The sequence below is a fragment of the Chlorocebus sabaeus genome, chromosome 21, assembly GCF_047675955.1.
Source record: "Chlorocebus sabaeus isolate Y175 chromosome 21, mChlSab1.0.hap1, whole genome shotgun sequence".
NCBI classification, from domain to species: Eukaryota; Metazoa; Chordata; class Mammalia; order Primates; family Cercopithecidae; genus Chlorocebus; species Chlorocebus sabaeus.
In genome coordinates, this window is record NC_132924.1 from 90,277,158 (window position 1) to 90,301,513 (window position 24,356).

Genomic DNA, 24,356 nt, shown 5'->3' on the forward strand with positions numbered 1-24,356 from the left:
GCCGAGGCGGGCGGATCATGAGGTCAGGAGTTTGAGACTAGTCTGGCCAACACAGTGAAACCCTGTTTTTACTAGAAATACAAAAATTAGCCGGGCATGGTGGCATGCGTCTGTAATCCTAGCTACTCAGGAGGCGAAGGCAGGAGAATCATCTGAACCCAGGAAGCAGAGGTTGCAGCGAGCCAAGATCTCACCACTCCACTCCAGCCAGGGTGACAGAGCAAGACTCTGTCTCAAAACAAAAAACAAACCCAAAAAAAAAAAAAATTTTTTTGCAGGTAGGCCAGTCATGGTGGCTTATACTTTTAATCCCAGTACTTTGGGAGGCTGAAGCAGGCAGATTGCTTGAGCCCTGGAGTTTAAGACCAGCCTGAGCAACATAGTGAAACCCCATCTCTACAAAAAAATACAAAAATTAGCCAAGTGTGGTAGTGTGTGCCTGTAGTCCCAGCTACTCTGGAGGCTGAGGTGGGAGGATCACCTGAGACTGGGAGGCAGAGGTTACAGTGAGCCACAATGGTGCCACTGCACTCCAGCCTGGGTGACAGAGCGAGACCCTGTCTTAAAAAAAAAATAAAGGTTTACAGGTAGTTTCTCTGTCAGTTCTTTTTTATCTTTGTTTAAATATTAATTATCCACTCAATAAACCTTGGCCCTTCTCACACTAGATCACGGTTTCTCAACCGTGGCACTACTGACATTTTGGGATTTGTAATTCTTTGTTTTGAGGGGTTGTCCTATGCATTTTGGGATGTTCAGCAGCAACCCTGGCTTCTACCCACTAGGTACCGGTAGTATCTCTCAGGTATAACAATCAAAAATGTCTTCTAGACATTGCCTAATGCCCCCTGAAAGGTCAAATAGACCTTGCTTGAGAACCACTACAACTAGACCAAAATATATTTTTAAAAATCTCAGCAAAGATTTAGGCATTATCTAAAGCTGTAAAGTACCTTCCAAGGTTGCTGTCCAGGTATCATATAAACTAAACTAATTTAGAACAAAACTTCTAGAGTAAAGCATAATTCTTTCTATATATCAGGTACTAGATCATTATTATCTGAACTAAAGAATTATGAATAATAATTCTATTTGTGCTAGACATTTTTGTTAGATGGGCTACTTCCTACTCATTTTAAAGATTAAATGAAACACAAAGAGAGATTTAATAGGAAGATGAAATACAAGATGCAGTCAGAAAGGAAGCCAATGTGATAGAAATTTTAAGCATTCTGATTCATTTTTATTACTGACATTTCAAAGGATGCAAGATAACATCTAGTGCTTGACTTCTATGTATCTAGGCGCTATTACATACATGTTATTACCTAGTTAATTCATGAAGTCTTAAGAAAATGTAAACACTTAAGAAAATAGAAAATGGACATATTTTCTTGGTATTTTTGTAAAATTGTTTAGTTGTTAAGTGTTATACAGAGAGAACATTAAGAGGCTTTACTCTTACAGGTCAATCGTCATATTCTTTTGAGGAGTATGATTCATAAGAAATTATACTATAGTTTATTGTCCTCCTTTTCCTCTCATTCTAAATTATGACATTCCTCTCAAAATGTAAAGTTGAAAGACTACCTTCATGATATCCGCTTCCTCTGATAATCTTATAGAATTGGAATCATGGCCTTATGAACTATTTTCATTCATCAACTCTTTGGCCAAGTAAACACTGTTCATGAATTTTAAAAGGCTGATACCAAAGAAAAATTATGATTCAACTTGAACAGATATAAAGGCTCTTACCTACAAGCAACATTTGGATCAGCATTTCTTGAAAGTAGTAGCTCTACACACTTCAAGATCTGTTCCTCTGAGCCATGAGCAGAACATGCAGTTATCAAAATAGTTTGCTTATCTATAGTGAATAGAAAAGTGAGGAAAAACCCCCATACATCAAGAGCATCTATTTGATGTCTTTACCACTCAAAACATTCTATTATTGCACTCTAAAACTCTATAACCTCCTCCTAAATCTCTCACTCTTAGCAGATAACTTTGTCTTCCTTTATCAAAAGATGAGATTAGACATGAATCCCTTCAGTCTCCAAAGTTTATCTATAAGTCATTTAACTTCCTTCCCCTTTTATTCCCATTACTTCAAGAGAACAGAAAGTGGTTAAGGACATGGACATAGCCACATTGTCTGGATTTGAACAGTTTTTGTTAAAATTTGCCTTGCTAAACTCACGTTTGGGAAACAATGATCTATATTCTTTGATTTCACTTCTTACTCATTTGAAAGCTCCTGAAATCCGGCTTATAAACTACCCTACTGAAATTGCTGTAACTGCCATATCCATTGGTCTGGTTTCTTTTCAGTACTTTTGTACTTCATCTTTCTGAACTCACTGTTTCCTAAAACTCTTCTTCCCTTGGCTCTCATGGTGTCAGCAAAGACTAGAGTAAATTAAACACAAAAAACACCTATTTTGAATTAAAACTTCAAAACAGGTCACCACAGCTATGATTCACATTAGTGGCTCAATATTGACAGAGCATATTCTAGTCCCAGTACTGCCACTGAGAAACTGTAACTCCTGTGATGTCTTAACATCTCATTAGATCTAATATACAGATAAGAACCTAATATCTGCCCTTTGTATGTGATAGGGTTATTGTGGGACACATAAAGGAACTTATATGTACATTCTGTGAAAAATATATTTTATAACTCTAAGTATCCCTCTGATTACAAGGAGGGAGAAGTATAAAAATAACAATTATTAATTTTTTGAGAATATTTTATACACTTTTGAAAACCTCATTCCTAAGCATAGCTTTCATTGAGTAATTTTTCTTTTTTTGAGACAGTGTCTCACTCTGTTGTCCAGGCTGGAGTGCAGCAGCATGATCATAACTTACTGCAACCTCAAACTCCTGGGTTCAAGCAGTCCTCCTGCCTCAGCCTTCTGAGTAGGTGAGGTTATAAGTGTGTGCCACCACCTCCGGCTAATATTTTTTTATTTTTAGCAGAGACAAAGTCTCACTATGTTGTCCAGGCAGATCCTGAACTCCTGGGTTCAAGTGATCCTCTTGCCAAGGACTCCCAAAGTGCTAGTGCTAGGATTATAAGCATGAGCCACTATGCCTGGCCAAGTGATATTTTTAAATGATACCATAAAAAGAAAAACCTAACAGAAAAAATTAAACATGAAACTGTTAAGACAGAAATTTATGTAAACTATATAAATGAGAAAAAAGAATAAAATTGTAGGTATAAAATTAATGTAAAAATCAATTCTAAAATGAAACCTATACCTGAAATTATGAAGCAAATTTAGTTGTCTATTGAAAATATGTTAAAAATAAGTAATCAGGAATTCAATGTAATAATTAAACTCGATTTGCTCATATACGCTTGTTCTTCTAACATTCAAAGTACTACTGAATGGAAATTATTTAGTAACAAGGACAAAGATGGATTTCATGAACTATCTTTGAAACAACTTTAAGTGATGTAATTTGGAGTTTAGTTTAAAATTCCAGACTGATTTTCAAGTAATTTGCCACTAAATTACAAGCTTTTTAATGTTTCTTTCAAAGAATTTTTCCTTTAAAAACAACCAAAACCTTAAAGTTAAAGGTATATAATAACAACCAGTTATAAAGATACTGTAACTGGAATTTATGTTTTTGGAAAGAGTTTTTCAGAATATGTATGGCTTCTAATTTGATTTTGTATACTATTTACATAATATAATAAATAGAAAGGTTACTTCAAACTGCTTTAGTTTTTTTCCACTTCATATAATAGCTACTTGGAAATCAAGGAATCACAGTAAGCATAATCATTTAAGTTATCTGAAACATCTTACCCTTCTCAAAGCTTGCATTAGCGCCTCTGTCCAGAAGGACCCGAACCAGTTCTGCATTGGCAACACTAGCAGCATACATAAGGGGAGTCCATCCATACTGAAAGGTGGAATCTACACTAATGCCTGTCAATATAAAAATAAGCTTTTAAAAGCCCACTACCACCAACGAAAAAAATCAGCCACCTTATATGCTTAAAGTACTGTGTAAAGTGACGTACATCAAGTACTTTATTCCACCACGGGAAGTTTTGGTAATAATGGCTTCCAAAAAATAGAAAATAATTCTGTTGGGACGTTAATACAATTTGCTAAGTTCAGTTTCGCTACAGGCACTACTTTCCAAGAGACTGATCTGACTGATGTTTAATCATATAATATGTAACTGAGTATGTATATATTATAACAGGTTTTTACATGCTACCTTTTTTTCTCTAGGGGAGCTGGGAAAGGTTTCACAGAGGTAAAATGCCTTTTAAATTAGAATATTATCCCTGGGCAATATCAATTATCTCTATGGTTGAAAATACCACATATATCCCTCAAAAACCTTTAACTTTACTCCTAACAGTAAACTTACCCATGGGTGACTGATAAAACATGAAGCTAAAAAGATAGGTTAAGGTTAGATTATGAAAGCTCTCTTAAGAAATGGAGACCCTGTTTTTGATCCAGAAAATGACATCATTACATATGTACTATAAAGACAACATAAATACCACTATTGAAAATGGGACAGGAAGCAAGGAAACTAGTTATAAGGCAGGAAGTTTATAAGAAAATCAGAGAAAGGGCAGTGAAGAGAGAAAGGAAGGAAAACAAAAGGACATTTCAAAGACAGGGTCATCAGAATTTAAAATTACTTTGAGGAGGAGGTATGATGGAAAAGAACAAATTAAAAATGACTATCAAGTTCTATCTTGGACAATCAAATGACAAGCAGTGAGCTAAAATAAAAGGAGATATCAGGTACTGCAAGTTTTGTTTTTGTTTTTTTGTTGTTTTTCAGATGGGATCTCACTCTGTCACCCAGACTGGAGCACAGTGGCATGATTATGGCTTACAGCATACTCAACCTCCCAACTAGCTCCGACTATAGGCACGTGCCACTATGCTGGGATAATTTTTTTTTTTGTAGTGGTGGAATCTCACTATGTTGCCAAGGCTGGTCTCAAACCCTTGGCCTCAAGCAATTCTCCCACCTTAAGCCTCCCAAAGTGCTGGGATTACAGGTGTGAGTCACTGGTCCTGGCCAAGAGATCATGACTTAAGTAGCAATCTTTCTCTTAAATCTATGAAATATTTGCTAATCGCAAGGAAACAACATTTTTCTGTTTGAAAGAAGGAAAACTTGCATGTGAAACACCACTGAAGGTGGGCCTGCCTTTAATACCTTGTAATTTACAGGTTCTATTGTCTTTGGCTATAAAATGTCCTATGTGCACAGATTAAGGTCACATCACAGAAGAAATGCAGACTTGGTGGGGGGTGGGGGTGTCACTTTTTTGACTGTATAAACACTGGGTCACTGAAAGACTACATATGTCTAATTTCTAATTGTCTAATTTTAATTGATATAAGGTACATAATAATCATTGGGAGAAAACATTAAACCATCTTAGTATAGACATATACTGCTAGCCTTACTTGTCTTCTCTAACAAGTCTTCCTCTTTAAACTGCTTCAATTGAAAGCATATCAATGAGATCAGAGAAAAGATCATTGTTTTCTCAATTTACTGAGAGTACTGCTCAAACTGTGATAGCAAAGATAGAAAGGAAAAGATGTGAAGAAAAAGAAGCAAAGGCCAGGTGCAGTGGCTCACGCCTGTAATCCCAGCACTTTGGGAGGCGGAGGTGGGTGGATCATGAGGTCAGGCAAAGGAGACCATCTTGGCTAGCACAGTGAAACCCTGTCTCTACTAAAAATACAAAAACAACAAAAAAAAAATTAGACAGGCACGGAGGCAGGCGTCCCAGCTACTCGGGAAGCTGAGGCAGGAGAATGGCGTGAACCCGGGGGGCAGAGCTTGCAGTGAGCTGAAATCATGTCACTGCACTCCAGCCTGGGCAACAGAGCGAGACTTCGTCAAAAAAAAAAAAAAAAAAAAAAAAAAGCAGCAAATGTGGCATTATAGTATAAAAATTCTTACTAAAATTCTAACTTAATGTTTAACCTCTAATATTTAACATAAATTACTAAGCACATATTATGTTCCAGGCATAGTGCAAAAAAAAGTAGGTTTCAAAAAGATGAACACAGTATATTTACAGAGCTCGAAAACATTCAAAGTAATACTATATTGTTTAGGGATATAGTAAAAGTATAAAGATACTCATAAGAATGATAAACATCAACTATAGAAAAGTAGTTATCTCCAGAGGGGGTACCTTTCTTTTCTGAATGTCTAAAATATGTCATACTTTAAAGAAAATTGAAAATGATAGTACACAGAACAAAAACTGGAGACATCTTCAAATGGTTAAAAGTGGTTGACTCAAAATGTGCTTTTATTTTTAGAGTTTTCAATTGGTGCAGAAACATGTTTCAAGAACAACAATGACTTCGAAAGGCAAAAAATTAACAATATTTTAAAAAACAGTTACATAATGACATCTGGAAGGAAATACCCTAAAACAGGAGTTAACCTGTGAAAGTGAGGCATCAGCAGTAAGGGGAACGAGAGTGAGGACAATGGTAAAGAAATCTTTCTACTTCTACCTACATTTCTATTACTGGCTTTTAAAAATGAACTTTAAAAATTTTTGTAATTAAAAACAAATTTCAAATGGTTGACTAAATAACCACTTAGCAGCAGGCTCTGTTCAAGAGACTATAAACCTCTAACCTGCCCATCAATCATATCAAGTCTTAATCCTTCAAAAGCCTCTGTCATGTTAACTGTACCTAGTCCCATTACTCCTAAGGCAAATTTTCTTTTCTAAAATCTCTGCTTATTCCACCCCATGCTATGTATACTATACATATATTAACATTAGGTATTCAGGCCTCTTTCTACTTATTCAGAGTTTATTCAATTTCATTTTTCAATTACAAACTCAAGTTCCACTGTCCAAAAAGTCATACAGATCCTTCTCATATCTTACAAGAATAACAGCTAATGTTTACATAATTCCTATGTGTTCTAAGTCCTTTAAAAGTGTATTTTAATTTTCCCCCTTGCCAACAACCCTTTGATATAATAATCCTCATTTTAAAACGGACAGAAATTGAAACTTAGGAAGATTTGGTAACTTAATCAAGGTCACAAAGTCATCAAGTGGCACAGTTAGTAATCAAACCCAGATCTGTCTTGTTTTCAAAATTATTTACTTTTCAGTAAACTATGCATTGATTCTAGCATAGAATAAAAACATTATGCTATATATAATCACATCTAACTACCTTGTGTGTGAATGTTTTGTATCTACAATGGCAAAAACCACAATTACTTTTGCACCAACCTAAAGTAAATGCTTGTTATTCCTCTGAGTAATTTCAATCATTATAATCAATAATTTACATTTCTATGTGAAGGTAATTAAAATTTTTTTTTTCATTTAATCCACACACACACAAAAAGTCATGAAGCCCAGGACAGAATTATGATGCTTTACATAAAGAAACTGATGGCTCTCTGGCTGGGCGCGGTGGCTCATGCCTGAGATCTCAGCACTTTGGAAGGCCAAGGTGGGTGATTACTTGAGGTCAGTAGTTCGAGACCAGCCTGGCTGACGTGGTGAAACCCTCGTGTCTACTAAAATTACCAAAATTAGCTGGGCTTGGCAACAGGTGCTTTTAGTCCCCGCTACTCGGGAGGTTGAGGTGGGAGAATCACTTGAATCCCGGCCCCCAGATGGAGGCTGCAATGAGCCAAGATGGTGCCATTGCACTCCAGCAGGGCGACAGAGCGACGCTCCATTCCCTCCCCTCAACCCCCCAAAATGAAAATTGATGCTCTCAAAGCTTAAATGCCTCTTCCAAGAAACCAGAGTAGGCAATAAGCTGGAAGAAATTATCCATATACTTATTCTGATTCCTAGCTCAGGCCTCATTCCACCAGCACAAAACAACAAGAAAAACTAAAATGTACTCGAACCAATTCTTAAGAAACATACAACAGGCAGGGCACGGTGGCTCATGCCTGTAATCCCAGCACTTTGGGAGGCCGAAGCAGGCAGATCACGAGGTCAGGAGATCGAGACCATAGTGGCTAACATGGTGAAACCCCATCTCTATTTAAAAAAAAAAAAAAAATTAGCCGGGCGTGGTGGCACACGCCTGGAGTCTCAGCTACTCAGGAGGCTGAGGCAGGAGAATCACTTGAACCCGGGAGGTGGAGGTTGCAGCGAGCCAAGATCGCACCACTGCACTCCAGCCTGGGCCACAGAGTGAGACAACATTCCCCCTCGCCCCCCACCACCCAAAGAAAAGAAAGAAAAGAAAAGAAAAGAAAAGAAAAGAAAAGAAAAGAGAAACATACAACATTACAGCAGAGTAAATGAAGAGAAAATTAAGAATGATCAGAGTGGGACAGGATTAGAGTAGGCCTCTTGCCTGAAGGAGGTGGAAGAACTGATGGAAAATAAATAGGGTGGCATTCCAAATGTAAGGAGAGAGTAAGAAAATAAGACAGGCAGGACTCAGAGTCAACGAAGATTATGCAGGATATTATGATAACTTATATTAACATTTGTTGTGTTTCCATTAGAAAAGCAACATAAATCTTTTAAAAATAAGGAATCCTTGCAAACTTAAGACAGTTGTGTTCAGGTGAAACTGTCCTTATCTCTCACCAGAATCTAGGAGCTCCTGGACCAATGAAACATCTCCGATGGTCATTGCTTTCTTAAATTTTTCTTTCTTTTCTTCAATGGGTAACAGCCCTTTCAATTTCTAGAAAAGTGAACAGTTTTAAAAAATTCTTGTTATATATAGTTTTGTTTCTACCTCATCAGGAAACAATAATGTTTGGTTAAGTACATAGGTTTTTTTCTTGGCTTTATTTTGACTGAGATACAAAGTTTGAAAAGAATTCGTGTCGAAAATTATCTTTCAAGGGAATAGGTAATGATGGATCCAAACCCAAGTGAAGAGCTACGACGATGTAAAGAAGTGTATTTGGTGGTAACCACAGTTGGGGAACAGGAGGAAATTTGTGCGGGCCTTCGAGGGCCAGGGAAGGCCGAAACCAGGTGTGGTCAAGGCAAGGCCTCCTCTGCTACCTGAGACGTCCGGTCGAGATACCCAATCTCCCAGCCGTCATCCTCGCTCTCGCTACTCTCCCCTCCGCCGGCCACTGGCAGGCCGCGTAGCGCTCCCGCCGCCATGCTAGCCAAGGCAGCTCCCTGTGGGCAACGCGCGTCCTTCAGTTCTCCAGGCGCATGCGCACCGGGGTGGGGCGTGCGAAGGGATGCGCGGGAAGCACGGACGTGCAAGCGCTCGGGTCCGGAGCCTTCCAGCGCAGGCGCACAGCGGCCCGCTGCTCACCTACCTACCCCGTCCCTAACCTTGAGGCTTCTTGAGGTGAAAACCTGGCGTGTCTAACACTGGTGACGAAGTTCGTGCGCCAGGCTCCTGCTGGCACTTCCAGTTCCTCTCAGAGACTTACCTTTCGACCTCTTTAAAGTATTTGCTTGATGAAATTCTTGCTCGGCAAAGAATGCCTTACTTGTGGCAGGAGCACACTAGGATTTAATGGCAAGTAAGACTAGACTTTCCCTGCCATCCTTTTCATCTGCCCCCTGCCAAACGTCTGTTAAATCTGTATCCCCTGGGAGACGGAATCTTCCTCGGAGCACCTGTCTCAGGACCACCACTCAGACATTCAAGAAGCCCTTACACAAGTAGGAGCCGACAAAGGAGCCAGGAGAAAATACTGCCGCAAAGAATTCTTCCTTTTCATTTCATGTGATCTTAGATCTCACCTTAGATTTAGAAGCTTCAGACCATCAAAACACTTCCCTGCTATGTAGTGTAGATGTCCTAGAGGAAAATATGAAAGGAGGGGGTTTCTGGGTACAGTGGATCCAAAGAGCCAGAAAGAAAGAAACGACTTAAACGGTCAGAGAGCAAATAATTCAAACAGCTCCAGGTGGAAGTGGCTCAAGCTCAAACTCATCTTTCTACATGGTAGAAATGTAGAAAGGTTCTAGACGGTAGAACTTCTAGATGTTGGTAACACAGTGATTTTCCTCGCCACCGCAGAAAAGTAGATCTACCAAGAAACAGGGCATATTATATGTATCTCAAGGTAATAGCCATGCACTATTATTTGAAAGCTTTTGCTGTTTTTTTCTTGCAGATTCCTTGATAAAAGATTTTGAAATTATGTACTTCAGAGACTCAGAGGTAAGTATTTTTAAGTAGTTTAGCTGTTTGGGGGCCACATCTGTCTCAATGAATTCATTCAATAAATGCTAGGGATTACTTAGGACAGCCAAGTGCAACTAGGTTTGGGGAGACAACGTCAAAGATAAACCATGGAGCCTCATGGAGCTCACTTTAATAAGTAGAGTTAGACAATGTGCAAGGAAACAAAAACACTATTGCGGATTGTAAGTGCTTCAAAAGAAACAAATGTGCTCAGTTTCTGGAATCACACCACTTTGGTGTTTCCTGGGGGAATCACTAGCTGTAGCTGTGTGCCTTTGGGCAATTTACTTAGCATCTATATGGGTATAAGCTAACTTATCTGTAGAAGGGAGGTGATGATAGTACCCACCAAGTAGAATTGTTATGAGGACTAAATGAAGTAATAGGCTTGGAATAAGGTCTGTCTCAATGTAAGAGGTAGATTTTAGGTAGGGTAGTCAGACCTGTGCAGAGTCCTAAATAACAAGCCATATAAGAGTGGAAGAATAGAGCTTTCCTGGCAGTGGAGAGGAATATTACCAAGGTCAACAAACAGATGGAAAAAAAGCTCATCACTGACCATTAGAGAAATGCAAATCAAAACTACAATGAGATATCATGTCAGCCAGTCAGAATGGCAGTTATTAAAAAGTCAAAAACAACAGATGCTGGTGAGGTTGGGGGGAAAAATAGATTGTTTTACACTGTTGGTGGGAGTGTAAATTAGTTTAACCATTGTGGAAGACACTGTGGTGATTCCTCAAAGATCTAGAGGCAGAAATATGATTTGACCCAGTAATCCCATTACTGGGTATACACCCAAAGGACCATAAATCATTCCTTCATAAAGATATGGGCACATGTATGTTCATTGCAGCAGTGTTCACAATAGCAAAGATGTAGAATCAACCTAAATGCCCATCAATGGTAGACTGGATAAAGAATATGTGGTACATATATACCATGGAATATTATGCAGCCATAAAAAGGAATGAGATAATGTCCTTTTCAGGGACATGGATGGAGGTGGAAGCCATTATCCTCAGCAAGCTAATGCAAAAACAGGAAACCAAATGCTGCATGTTCTTACTTATAAGTGGGAGCTGAATGATGAGAACATGTGGACACAGGTGGGAACAACATATACTGGGGCCTGTCACAGGGTGGGGGTTGGGAGGAGGGAAAGCATCAGGAAGACTAGCTAATGGATGCTGAGCTTAATACCTAGGTGATGAGATGATCTGTGTAGCAAACCCCCATGGCACATGTTTACCTCTGTAACCTGCACAGCTTGCACATGTAGCCCTGAACTTAAAATAAAAGTTGGAAAAAAAAAAAAACCAAAAACACTTCTAGGCACCAAGCAAAGGATTCAACATTCAATAAGCCACCAGAAACAAGCCTGGACTGGCATGCATTATTGAACTCAAAATATATTTTTGTCTCCTCTTTGGCTTTTTACATGCCTTACTCCCTTGCTGAATACTTATTTTCTCTGTTTCCAAGTCAAAATAGTGGATAATACTAAGCAATTAACTACTCTCAAGTTTATATATTGTATGTTCAAAAGACCAGCCAACATTTCTCATTTTCATGTTACAGTGATGTAATCCAACCCCAAGGGTACACTTAACTCTTAAATGAACTGAATAAATTAAAATTTTAAGCTAAAAAAAATTAAATAGGATTTGGTGACTGGATATAAAGGATGAGCAGGAGAGAGGAGTCAAAGCTGGTAAGACAAGAAGAAGGAGGAAAAGTTTGAGGAAACAGGTAAGCTTTGTTCTGCAGAGACACATCTAAAAAGCTAAGGAACATCCATGTCCATTTAAGGTCCAAAGTTCCCCAGAGAGGCCTGGGCTATCCAGCTTTAGAAGTCATCTTCCTAAGAAGTAATAATGGACATATTAAAGTAATAATGTTATCAAAGGAGAAGGGATAGGATAAGATGAGAGGGTCAAGAATATATTCTTTGGGACTATTTGGGGTTTTTTTCCTGTTTTTTTAATTATTATTTTCAATTATTATACTTTACGTTCTAGGGTACATGTGTACAATGTGCAGGTTTTTTACATATGTATACATGTGCCATGTTGGTGTGCTGCACCCATTAACTCGTCATTTACATTAGGTATATGTCCGAATGCTATCCCTCCCCTGTCCCCTAACCCCACGACAGGCCCTGGTGTGTGATGTTCCCCATCCTGTGTGCAAGTGTTCTCATTGTTCAATTCCCACCTATGAGTGAGAACATGCGGTGTTTGGTTTTCCATCCTTGCGATAGTTTGCTGAGAATGATGGTTTCCAGCTTCATCCATGTCCCTACAAAGGACATGAACTCATCCTTTCTTATGGCTGCATAGTATTCCATGGTGTATATGTGCCACATTTTCTTAATCCTGTCTATCATTGATAGACATTTGGGTTGGTTCCAAGTCTTTGCTATTGTGAATAGTGCCAGAATAAACATACGTGTGCATATGTCCTTAAAGCAGCATGATTTATAATCCTTTGGGTATATACCCAGTAATGGGATGGCTGGGTCAAATGGTATTTCTAGTTCTAGATCCTTGAGGATTCGCCACACTGTCTTCCACAAAAGTTGAACTAGTTTGCAGTCCCACCAACAGTGTAAAAGTGTTTCTGTTTCTCCACATCCTGTCCAGCACCTGTTGTTTCCTGACTTTTTAATGATCGCCATTCTAACCGGTGTGAGATGGTATCTTATTGTGGTTTTGATTTGCATTTCTCTGATGGCGAGTGATGCTGAGCATTTTTTCATGTGTCTGTTGGCTGCATAAACGTCTTTTGAGAAGTATCTGTTCATATCCTTTGCCCACTTTTTGATGGGGTTGTTTGATTTTTTTCTTGTAAATTTGTTTATGTTCTTTGTAGATTCTGGATTTTAGCCCTTTGTCAGATGGGTAGATTGCAAAAATTTTCTCCCATTCTGTAGGTTGCCTGTTCACTCTGATGATGGTTTCTTTTGCTGTGCAGAAGCTCTTTAGTTTAATTAGATCCCATTTGTCAATTTTGGCTTTTGTTGCCTTTGCTTTTGATGTTTTAGACATGAAGTCCTTGCCCATGCCTATGTCCTGAATGGTATTGCCTGAGTTTTCTTCTAGGGTTTTTATGATTTTAGGTCTAACATTTAAGTCTTTAATCCATCTTAAATTAATTTTTGTATAATGTGTAAGGAAGGGATCCAGTTTCAGCTTTCTACATTTGGCTAGCCAGTTTTCCCAGCACCATTTATTAACTAGGGAATCCTTTCCCCATTGCTTGGTTTTGTCAGGATTGTCAAAGATTAGATGGTTGTGGGTGTGCTCTCCAGCAAGGGCTCAGAACTAGGCTGTGGCTGAGATGGCTGACGTGGTAGAAGTAAACTTCAGAAGGAAGGTAATAATGAACTTTTCTTGTTTTGGGGATTGACTATTTCTCTGGAAGCCACTAAAGGAAAGGGATCACTTCAAGGGCCTAAGAAATAGTAACTAAAGAAGCAGGAGACATGGAAGAGATCAATGCTTCAAAAATCTTTCACTGATTCATAGTCTAAGATAATAACAATCACAGCAATAATAATGATAATAAATTCATTTTATGGACTTTTCTTATATTAAGTCACTTAATACTCACACAGTCCTGTTGAGGTATATGCTATCTCAATTTTACGGAAGGAATTAGAGGCACAGAAAGGTAATGTTATCTGCCCAATATTATCTACCCAGGAGGACAGGAAACAGTTGGCTCTGCAGTCCATGCTTTTAGCGATTTTTGTTTGTTTTTTGACAGGGTCTCACTCTGCTGCCCAGGCTGGAGTGCAGTGGCATGAACACTGTTCACTGCAGCTTCAACCTCCTGGGCTCAAGCAATCCTCCCACCTCAGCCTCCTGAGTAGCTGGGTGTATGCCATTATGCAGGCTAATTTTAAATTTTGTTGAGATGGAGTCTCGTTGCATTGCCCAGGCTGATCTCAAACTTCTGGTCTGAAATGATCCTCCTGCCTCAGCCTCCAGAAGTGGTGGGATTATAGGCGTAAGTCACTGCACCAGGCTAGTGATTACCAATACTTAAATAGCACTCCATGTGCCTTGACACTTTTCTAAACACTTTGTAGTCACTAATTCATATAATTCTCACTATAGCTTTTTAAGGTAAATACTATCATTATCTCCATTTTATAGATGAGGAAACTGAGGAAAAGGAAGGTCATATCAACTGCCCAAGGTCGTAGATGTGGAACTTTCTAAACTAACACCAGACTGTTGGGCCTCATAGTGGTGCTCAGATGTTACTTGGAAAGTATAATGCTCACAGAAGCACTCTCTCCCTAGGGGAATACTTATTTCCACCATTTGTTTTACTCTCTGTAGAGGAAAACATTCCTTTCCAAAGGAGATTTCATCTTCGGACTAGTAAATCAGACTCAGAATGAGCTATGATTCATTTACAGGTAAATCACAAGCTTTATTCCTGGCCAGATAAGAAATCAGTAATTTGATTTTGTCTGAAGAGATTTGGGAATTCCCCCAAGACGATTTCCTGGAGTGGGTCAGAATGCCACCTACACACTGGGTTAATGACTTCAGTGTTCTGCTTGGTTCACTGATGACAGGAAACAGGTAAAACAAAGAGGGTGAGAAACCAGCTGTATCACAGTAATAAATATTACTCAGATTTAGGCTCTTCTTCCTAATTCCTGAGTTTGTTTTTAAAACTTTCAAGCTTTCACTCAGACAATATGCAATGATTAGCTAGTAGTTTGTTTTAATATTACAAATGATGATGGTGGATTTTGCGAGGAATTTGTTTTAAAGTTAATGTTATCATATTTTTACAACTCTTATTTTCAATAGTTTGAAAAAGTTCTGTTGGGATCCTGAATTCTTAATTTTGACTGAGATCTAGTGGGATTAATTGTCTCTTTTGGAGATAATTTTAGAGGCATAAATCAATTTTTTTTTCAATTATTAGAAATTATGTGCACAAGATAGTCAAGGGGAAAGATTAGCAACTGCTTTTTAAAATATAGCATTAATTGATTCCACAAATAGTTACTATGCTGCTACTATATTGTTTAGGCATCAGGAATAAAGTTGTGAGGAAGACAAGGCAAGATCCTTGACCTCCAAATGTTTATAGTCTAGCAAGATAAATTAATAAATACATAATTAAATACTAGGTAATGATAAATTCTACAAAGAAAAATTAACCAGGTAAATGAGATAGAGAATAATGGAAGCAAATCAGAATTAAAATAGGAATTTCAGAGAAGGCCTCTTTGAAGTTTTATTGTTATTGTGATAGAAAGTTTCAAGGCTCTGATTTACCATTTTAAAAGGTAACTCTAGCTACAAGGAGAAGAGACTGTATTTATGGGAGCAAGTGTAGAATCAGGAACACCAGTTAAGAGTCTAATATGACAGTCTAGGTTCTCAACCTTATCTGTTGCTTAGAATTCCCTGGAGATAATTCTAGCCAACCCCAGTTGAAACCATGTACTGTATGTCAACATCTTTGAGAGTAGAGTCCAGGAGTTGATATTTCTCAATGTTCCTCTGGTGATTTTAATATATAGCCAAAGTTGGAAAAGGTTGTGGAAGAAAGATATCAGACAACAAGTCTAAATCTAGTAGGAACACGGAAGCTGTGAAAACAGGACTGGCTTCTTTTCTGGATTTATTTTCTTCTTTAAGGAATATGGTTAGGTCAGAGAACAAAACAAATTCTTAAAGAGGAAAAAATTTATCAGAAAATGATGAAGATGGATTTTAGCTAAGAAGCATTAACTAATATACTACAAGGAAGTAGTGGTAAATGTAATCCCAGCACTTTGGGAGGCCAAGACGGGCGGATCACGAGGTCAGGAGATCGAGACCATCCTGGCTAACCCGGTGAAACCCCGTCTCTACTAAAAAAATACAAAAAACTAGCCGGGCGAGGTGGCGGGCGCCTGTAGTCCCAGCTACTTAGGAGGCTGAGGCAGGAGAATGGCGTGAACCCGGTAGGCGGAGCTTGCAGTGAGCCGAGATCCGGCCACTGCACTCCAGCCTGGGCGACAGAGCGAGACTCCGTCTCAAAAAAAAAAAAAAAAAAAAAAGAAAATGTTCATCTTGTTTTCTTTCTTCAAATATTCTAGTATGGAGTCCATGGATGAAAATGGTTGTGAAAGGATGATGTAGGAAACTGAGTCTCTAGTGGTTATCTATGGAGGTGGCTAGATGTCAGATTCAGGATTTATACATTTTGTAGAGATAGCAATTAAGATTCACTGATACATTGGAAGTGGGATGATAGGGAAAGGCTGGTCAGGGATGACATCCGAATTTTAAGCCTGAACAATTGGGTGAATTGTTGCATTTACTTCGTCGGGGGAAAGCAGTGGAAAAGTAGGGATGTATTTGTGTGGGGGAGGAGGTCAAATATTGAAATTAAGAGTATCAGTTTGGACTTTATAATGTAACACAGTGCTAATTAAACTCTAAAATGAATGTAAGTGTAGAGTGATATATAGATTCACAATTTGAATGATTTGTTTCCTGGAATAATTTTCTTTGATTTTATGTCTATTTATTGTTTGAATAACTAGGGAACTTGTTTACTTTTATCTCATTTTTTTTTCTTCCTAGATTTTTAATGTATACCCTACTACATTGCATATAGGTATGGTAGAAGAGTGTCTTAAGACTATGCTAACCTTTACTCCAACAAAAAATTATATTTTATAAACTGTAGTCCCAATAGACTGCTGGGGAAGAGCAATAACACATAAATGCATGAACATGTTAGTGTTAAAAACATTGCAAAATTATAAGTTTTTAAAAATGGATTAAAAGGTAACTAATGAAATTTTAGAACATCATTTCCAAAACTTGCTTCACTATAGAACAGTTTAAAATTCTAATATATTGATGAAAACCAGAAAGAACTCAACAGATTTAATGGGCTCTTGAATTAAAGTAGATAGCAAAAAATGGGCTTTTAGACAGCTTATTCACTACAAGAGAGAATCGTTTATCATGTGTATAAAATACAATGAATTTTAAATAACATAGCTCTATGTTGAAATTATAAGAAAGAATACATAAATTAGACAAATATATATCACTTATTCAAATTCAATTGTAATATCAAATATAATATCAATTGTAATATCAAAATGTCATTAACTGGAAAATAATACTAATAACTAAAATTTATTGAGCATTTACAGTGACTAAGAACAATTTCCAAGCATTTTACATATATTAACTCTATCAGTTAAGGAATACTTCTAGCTACAAGTGACAGTATTCAGTATTGGTCACTTAAAAACCTATGGTTCATTGCTTTTCATGTTAAAAGGAGTGTGGAAACTGGCATTGGTTCAGTGGCACAGTGGTTTCTCATAGCATCTACATTGCTCTCTTGGCCTCATCCTCTTGGTTGCAAGATGTCACTCCCAGGTCCAGGAAGCATGTTTGTGTTAAAGACAAGAAAAAGGAAGGAAAGGATGGACCTGGATACATCTGTCTCTTTTTATCAGGAAAACCAAAGCTTTCCTAGAAGCTCCAACAGATTTCTGCTTAGGTCTCCTCTGCTGGCACTATTACTTAGCACTCCTAGTTGCAAGGGAGGTAGGGAAATCATGTATTACATTTTTTTCTGCCTTTATAGCAGAATAGGAGAAAGGAAAAGAAGGTTGAGAATGGGTTTTGAATTAAACAGCCAACAGTGACTGCCACAAATTCATGTCTTTCTTGTGAAAACCCTATCAAAGTGGTACTTTTGTTTATTACCATTTTGCAAATGAGGAACTAAGACAGTGAGAAGTTAAGAAATTTGACCATGATCACACAACTAAATAATGTAGAACCAGAAATCGATTCAGGTGGTCTGTCTGTCTCCAGAATCGACTCTCTTCTCAGCCACTCTACTGTAGTATAGAAGTAAAGCCACAGACAGATTTAATACTGAGCCTTCTCATGTGAGTGATCTTCTGTATAACTTCCTTACATTCTCATGAATGATATATTTATTATAATAGGCAGTGTATTACCTAATGATAAAACTAAATAAATGTGTGCTATTTCTCTTATTCTTTCTAATTATGCCAATAATAATAAACCACATGGTTAATTCAAATTTGTAAAGTCACCCTTTCAAATAATTCTAAGTATTTTCATACATATTATATACTTCTGATTTCCTCATAAATCCTTTGAGAAATAGAGAGAGGTAGATGTGATTATTTGCATTTGATAATTGGGAATATGAGATCAAGCTTGTATCAAAAAGTTCTGGGACTTAAACCTAGATTTACATAGAATCAGACCATTTGTACTTCCTTAGATACCTGCCAGTATAGATGTCTTTACTTTAGGATAAATATTAATTAAATTGCAGAAGAATTGAAACAAATGTTAACATTACAAATTTTCTCACCAAGGCAAAGGTTTAAAACTTTAAAACTCTACATTTAATGTTTCTTAATGTCTTAACAATGGTCTCTGAGATACCATATTTTATGAAAGCTAGTTCTCTTGGTTAGTAGAATTTCTGAAACATTTTTATAGCTCTATTTTATAAAATGCATTACCCTGAGTAATTATAAATTATATGCAGGAAGTAATGTATATTTTGTTGTTATTTTTTGAAATTAAAAACTCACAGATATGATTCATGTCAAGTATTTTTTTCTGTTGGAATTAATCATGAGTTTGTTTCTTATAATAAAATTAAGTCATTTTTATTAAGTTTTTCATATTTTTTCATATTATGATTTTTTAAAATTTATTTTTTGCTATAGCTTATTTTTCTTGAATATTTATATTTATGCTTTTTGTTTCTATCCAGATTGGTTTTTTTCCCTTTAATTTTTCAACTATTATTTTGGTTGAGGGGTACATGTGCAGGTTTGTTATATGGGTAAATTGCATGTCACTGGGGTTTGATATACAGATAATTTTGTCACCTAGGTATTGAGTGCAGTCATACCTAATAGGTAGTTTTCAACCCTCACCCTCCTTTCACCCTCCACCCTCAAGTAAGAGGGTTACTTACTTGTTAAGATTGAGGTGAAAAAATTGCATGTCACTGGGGTTTGATATGCAGATAATTTTGTCACCTAGGTATTGAGTGTAGTCATACCTGATAGGTAGTTTTCAACCCTCACCCTCCTCTCACCCTCCACGCTCAAGTAAGAGGGTTATGTACTTGTTAAGATTGAGGTGAAAAATTTGTACAGCCTTCCACAGTTTTAAAGAGGTAGTAATAGATACTTATCCTCTTGGTGATATCAAATGTTGTTTCTTCCAAGTTGTTTTTCAGACCTGGTTTGATGTAAGGGTTCATCAGGAGGAGTTCTAGGGTATCTTTGCTATCTTTGTTCCCAGAAGCAAGATGCAACGGAGTTCAGAGGCCTTTTGTTTGGGCATTCATAGCTGCATCATGTGGAAGGAAGAAAGAAGCTACTCTAGTGTTATTACACTTACAAGCGTTGTCGGGGGTATCCAGCTATCCACAGTCACTGGATGAACATCTGCCCCTTGTGCAGTCACCTCACGGATGATATCTAAGTGTCCATTGTAGACTGCTCGATGAAGAAGGGTATATTCATCTTTGTCCCTAGTGTTGTTCACATGATTGGCTCTTTCAGAAAGTAGTCTTCGCACTATAGTAAGGCTAGAAACATGCCTTCAGTTCATGATTTTCAGTTTTTTCTATGGACATCTGGTGGATTATGGTGCGCTCCTGTTAAAAAGTGGATTTATTTCAGTAGCCCAAATAAGCAATTTACTTAGATCTTTTCACACATTTTTTTCTTGCAATTCATATCACTCTTCGATTTTTTCATCTTGCTCCTCATCTTTATCAGAATTTCTTATTCAGAGACTTTGAGTACCAGTGGGAATAAGGTATTCTTGTATTTCTAACAATTCAGTTTGATTAAGGTATTCAAAAAAGTTCAAGGAATTTTCTTGGTCTGGTTTTCCATCATCATTCACTTTCCTTATCCATTTTTACTACTGTTCTAAATAAAAAGTACTTCAAATGCCAGGGTATAAATAGTATAAGTAATCTTTCTAGAGATGTGTTATATCTACTTTATTTTATTCATCAAGATTTGATGATATTCCTGATATTCTGTCAGTAATTAATAGGATGCCTTTCCAAACTTAAAGGGCATATTCCATTTTGGGAGAGATGTGAACTATGTCAATTTATCACAAACAACTCAGTGACAGGTGGGGCTATAATCTCCATTTTACAGATGTGTTAGTTCATTTTCATGCAGCTGATAAATACATACCTGAGACCGGGCAGAGAAAGAGGTTTAATGGACTTACAGTTCCACATGGCTGGGGAGGCCTCACAGTCATGGCAGAAGGCAAGGAGGAGCAAGTCACCTCTTACATGGATGGCAGCAGGCAAAGAGAGAGCTTGTGCAGGGAAATTCCCATTTTTAAACCATCAGATCTTGTGAAACTTATTCACTGTCATGAGAACAGCATGGGAAAAACCCACCCCCATGATTCAGTTATCTCCCACAGGGTCCCTTCCACAATATGTGGGAATTATGGGAGCTACAAGATGATATGTGGGTGGGGACACAGAGCCAAACCATATCACAGGTGAAGGCATTGAAATTTGGACAGATTAAAACAACTTGCCCTAAATCAAGGACCCTTCAATGGAATTGAAAGGCCAGATATTCTAATTCAAAGGTTCCACATTGTTTTTCATTGCACTACATTTTACTGCTCTAAGCACAAAGCAGTAGAGATGTTCTGAACCCAAGGATCCAGGGGCAACAGTAAGGGGAAGTAGGTAATAAAAACCTGTAAACTAGAGAGTCTGGTGAAGAGGAGTAAGGGGAAAGGGCATCTAGTTCCAGCCTGGTGCCACTAGCTGGTCACTCATAGACCTAGGAGTTCTGCCTGCAGCCTTCCTAATAGTCAAGAGTGGAGAAGCCACTTCCTCCCAATCTGGGAACCATGATGGAGTCTGACCTACAGGGCTTGGCCTGAGGTCACTTGCCTCTACAGACCCAGAAGTTCTAAGATGGCGAGGGTCTACCAGGAAGTAAGGCCCCAATTTTAACATTTCTACAATGTTTTGTAAATAAACAACATGAGATGATTATTCATCTTTAGTAGACTTGATTGTTTGCTACCATGTCAAAATAGCTTTCATTTTTCAGTGTTTCAAGGTTGTAGAAAATGTCAACTTAACTCTAGAAAATGGATTTATGCAGTTATTGCTGCCATAGAATGCTCTTAAAACAGTTTTTATGAACCTGAAGAAAATGACCACTGGCACATATCATTTTTGTTTAGAAAAGTTTATGTTTATTTCTATGCACACAGTAATTTAAGCTCATTATAAGCTGCGTGTGTTTGGTTTAAAACCATGTTTGGAATTGTCACATTAAAATAAAACGGTAATATAGATAGGATGTTTTTGACATCTGAGAAAAATTTTAGAAACGTGTCTGTCATAATTCGTTATATGGATAACAAACATCTTCAAAAAGGGCTAATTGAATGGTATTTATTATATTTTGGGAAAGAGGAGCAGCTGTCTCCTTGCTCTGACTTGACTTTATGGCCAACACTTTTCTTATGTTCTTGTAGCCAGGTTAAACAGACTTATGTGATTTATTAAACTGTAATGAACTAAAGAATAGATTTTCTGAAGCTTCACAGGTTCTTGCTGAGTATTGTGAGCAAGGTAAACTGAAAGCAGCAACACAAAGAGGAAGGTATATTTAAGATGCAAATGGAATGACCATTAAGCACCTATAAAATGTGGGGCCTTTTCATGCTATTTTATTTAAGTCTGAAAATCACGCTGAGAATTACATGCTAGGCTGATTTTGCAGCCTGATAGGGTCAGGAAATTTAATTACCTTGCCTAGAATCACTAAATTTGAGCTTGGATTTGCAACCAAGTCTCTTTTGTTCCACAATTGTTCAACAAATATTTCTTGACACCAAACTAGGCTTTGAGAAAGACAAAGAAGGAATATTGTGTTGTAAATGTCTTTACTATGCTTTAAACATCGTCTTTCAGATTATAGTCATTCCATAAAATTCTCTACTTTTTTAGATAACAAAGGTGAGTTGTTATGTGCTGGTTGAAGATACCTTTAAGAAACATAAAAGCCTTGTTAAACTTAATTATATTTTAATGGAATGGCCTTAAGAGTCTGATGGCAGGATCCACTCAGTAGCATGGGAATGCATACAACAGAAGAAGACTCTTGGGGCTGGATGTAGTGGCTCATATCTGTAATCTCAGCTCACTGGGAGGCTGAGGCAGAAGGATCACTTCAGCTCTGGAGTTTGAGGTTACAGTAAGCTATGATTGTGCCACTGCACTCCAGCCTAAGTGACAGAGCTAGATCCTCTAACATGCTGAAACCCCATCTCTACTAAAAAATACAAAAAACTAGCCGGGTGAGGTGGCGGGCGCCTGTAGTCCTAGCTACTCGGGAGGCTGAGGCAGGAGAATGGCGTGAACCTGGGAGGCAGAGCTTGCAGTGAGCTGAGATCCGGCCACTGCACTCCAGCCTGGGTGACAGAGCTAGACTCCGTCTCAAAAAAACAAAAACAAAAACAAAAACAAAAAAGGCTCTTGGATCAGGGGAGGGTGCAAGGGTGGTGGTGGTCATGGTGGTGAAGGTGAGGTAGAAAAGGGTGAGGTGAAAAGGCTAAGAAGAAAAATATCCTAGTTGTAGGAAAATCCTAAGAATACCCCAAAGTTAAGTAGGATTTAGCACTAGGAGATGGGGGAGAGAGTGCTAAGTTTGTTCCAGGAAAGGCACAACAAAAGGTAATTGCAGGCAATAGATGACATTCAAGAAGTGAACAGTGGTAGCTTATTCCAATCTGGCAGGTATGGAGAGCAGGAGCCAGGCCACAAAAGGAGGGTCAGCAACAACCATGCAAAGCATCCCTCTACTTTTAATCCCCCTATTTCATTCATTCCTCTTCGTCTTGTTACCCTTGTGACTTCATTTCATACCACTATCCACTTTGCTCACTCCTCTTTCTCTTCCTTAAACATGCTAGATTCTCTCCTATTTTAAGTCCTTTGCTGTAGCTGTTCCTTCTGTCTGAAATGCTCTCCTGGTGATCTTCACTAGACTAATTCATTTACCTTCTCCATGTGTCTGCTTAACTCTTACCTTCTCCGTAAGGCCTCTCATGCCCATCCTGTTTAATACAGCAAACTGCTCCTTCATCCTCTGACATGTCTTACCCTACTCCATATACTTTCAAAATTCATAGTGGTTACCACCTTCACTCTCCAGCATGCCCTACCCTACTCTATATACTTCCAAAATTCATAGTGGTTACCACCTTCTAACATATTACAGTGTATTATTTGCTTAAATATTATGTTTATTTTCTGCTAAGTATAAACTCATGTAGCAGGCATTTGTGTTTTATTCCCTGATATATTTTAATACCCTAGAATAGTGCTCTAGGCAAGCTGGCCCAAGTTAATGCCAATCACAGATGTCACCTCTGAACCTGTACTTGTATCTTTAACCTAGTCTAATATATATCACATGAATAAAAATGACAAAGCAGTAGACCTTAGGCACCTATTGCTATTCTTCTGTAGCTCACCACCAACCCTCTTTACTATTACAGGATCTGAGTCTTGTGTATTAACCCACTACTGCCTGCCCAACCACCACCAAAAAGTGTCTCATATCCTCACAAACAAGTTTGGTCAGCTACTGCAAGGGTTCAACCATTTTTCTCTTTCTTTCCATTCTAGTTCCCTTATGCTAAATGGTATGACTTCTGCACATTCTTCCATATCTTCTTGGCGAGGCTGCTGCTGTCATGAGAATCACATACTAACCCACCACTTGGGCTTTTTCACTAAGTACCACCACTGAGTTGCTGGAGACTAGGCAATTGCACAGACATCTATAAAAATAGGCAAGAATGTCTTTATTGTGTCATGCTCTGCTGGAAGGGAACCCAAAAATATTTCCTTACTTGTGGAGTTTTGCCAAGGACAGTGTCTTATTGAAAAAAAAAAAAACATATCATTCATTAAATCTTTCTTGCCTTCTAGCCATTTAGCATTTTGTAAAGCATCTATTTACTGAGCACATTTACCAGCACCAGCCCTATGCATTATTTTCTTTTTATCCTTGAAATAACCTTGAGA

The 24,356-nt window shown here is 37.9% G+C and overlaps 1 protein-coding gene and 1 pseudogene across 2 annotated transcripts in view; both read right to left on the reverse strand.

Annotated features, from left to right (window-relative positions):
- ASZ1 (ankyrin repeat, SAM and basic leucine zipper domain containing 1) overlaps nt 1–9,190 on the reverse strand; it is a 64,798-nt gene extending 55,608 nt beyond the window's left edge. For both annotated transcript variants that reach the window (XM_038004443.2, XM_007982692.3), the window contains exons 1-4: nt 9,053–9,190; nt 8,624–8,723; nt 3,831–3,953; nt 1,759–1,870 (exon numbers count right to left, since the gene is read on the reverse strand). Coding sequence is in view for 1 of the 2 variants with exons in the window: in XM_007982692.3 (XP_007980883.1) it covers nt 1,759–1,870; nt 3,831–3,953; nt 8,624–8,723; nt 9,053–9,157 (440 nt within the window). In the remaining variant the exon portion in view is untranslated. The remainder of the gene's footprint in view (nt 1–1,758; nt 1,871–3,830; nt 3,954–8,623; nt 8,724–9,052) is intronic.
- Nucleotides 9,191–19,379: 10,189 nt separating this feature from the next.
- LOC103227397 (ankyrin repeat domain-containing protein 49-like) lies at nt 19,380–23,419 on the reverse strand (annotated as a pseudogene).
- Between the last annotated feature and the right edge of the window lie 937 nt (nt 23,420–24,356).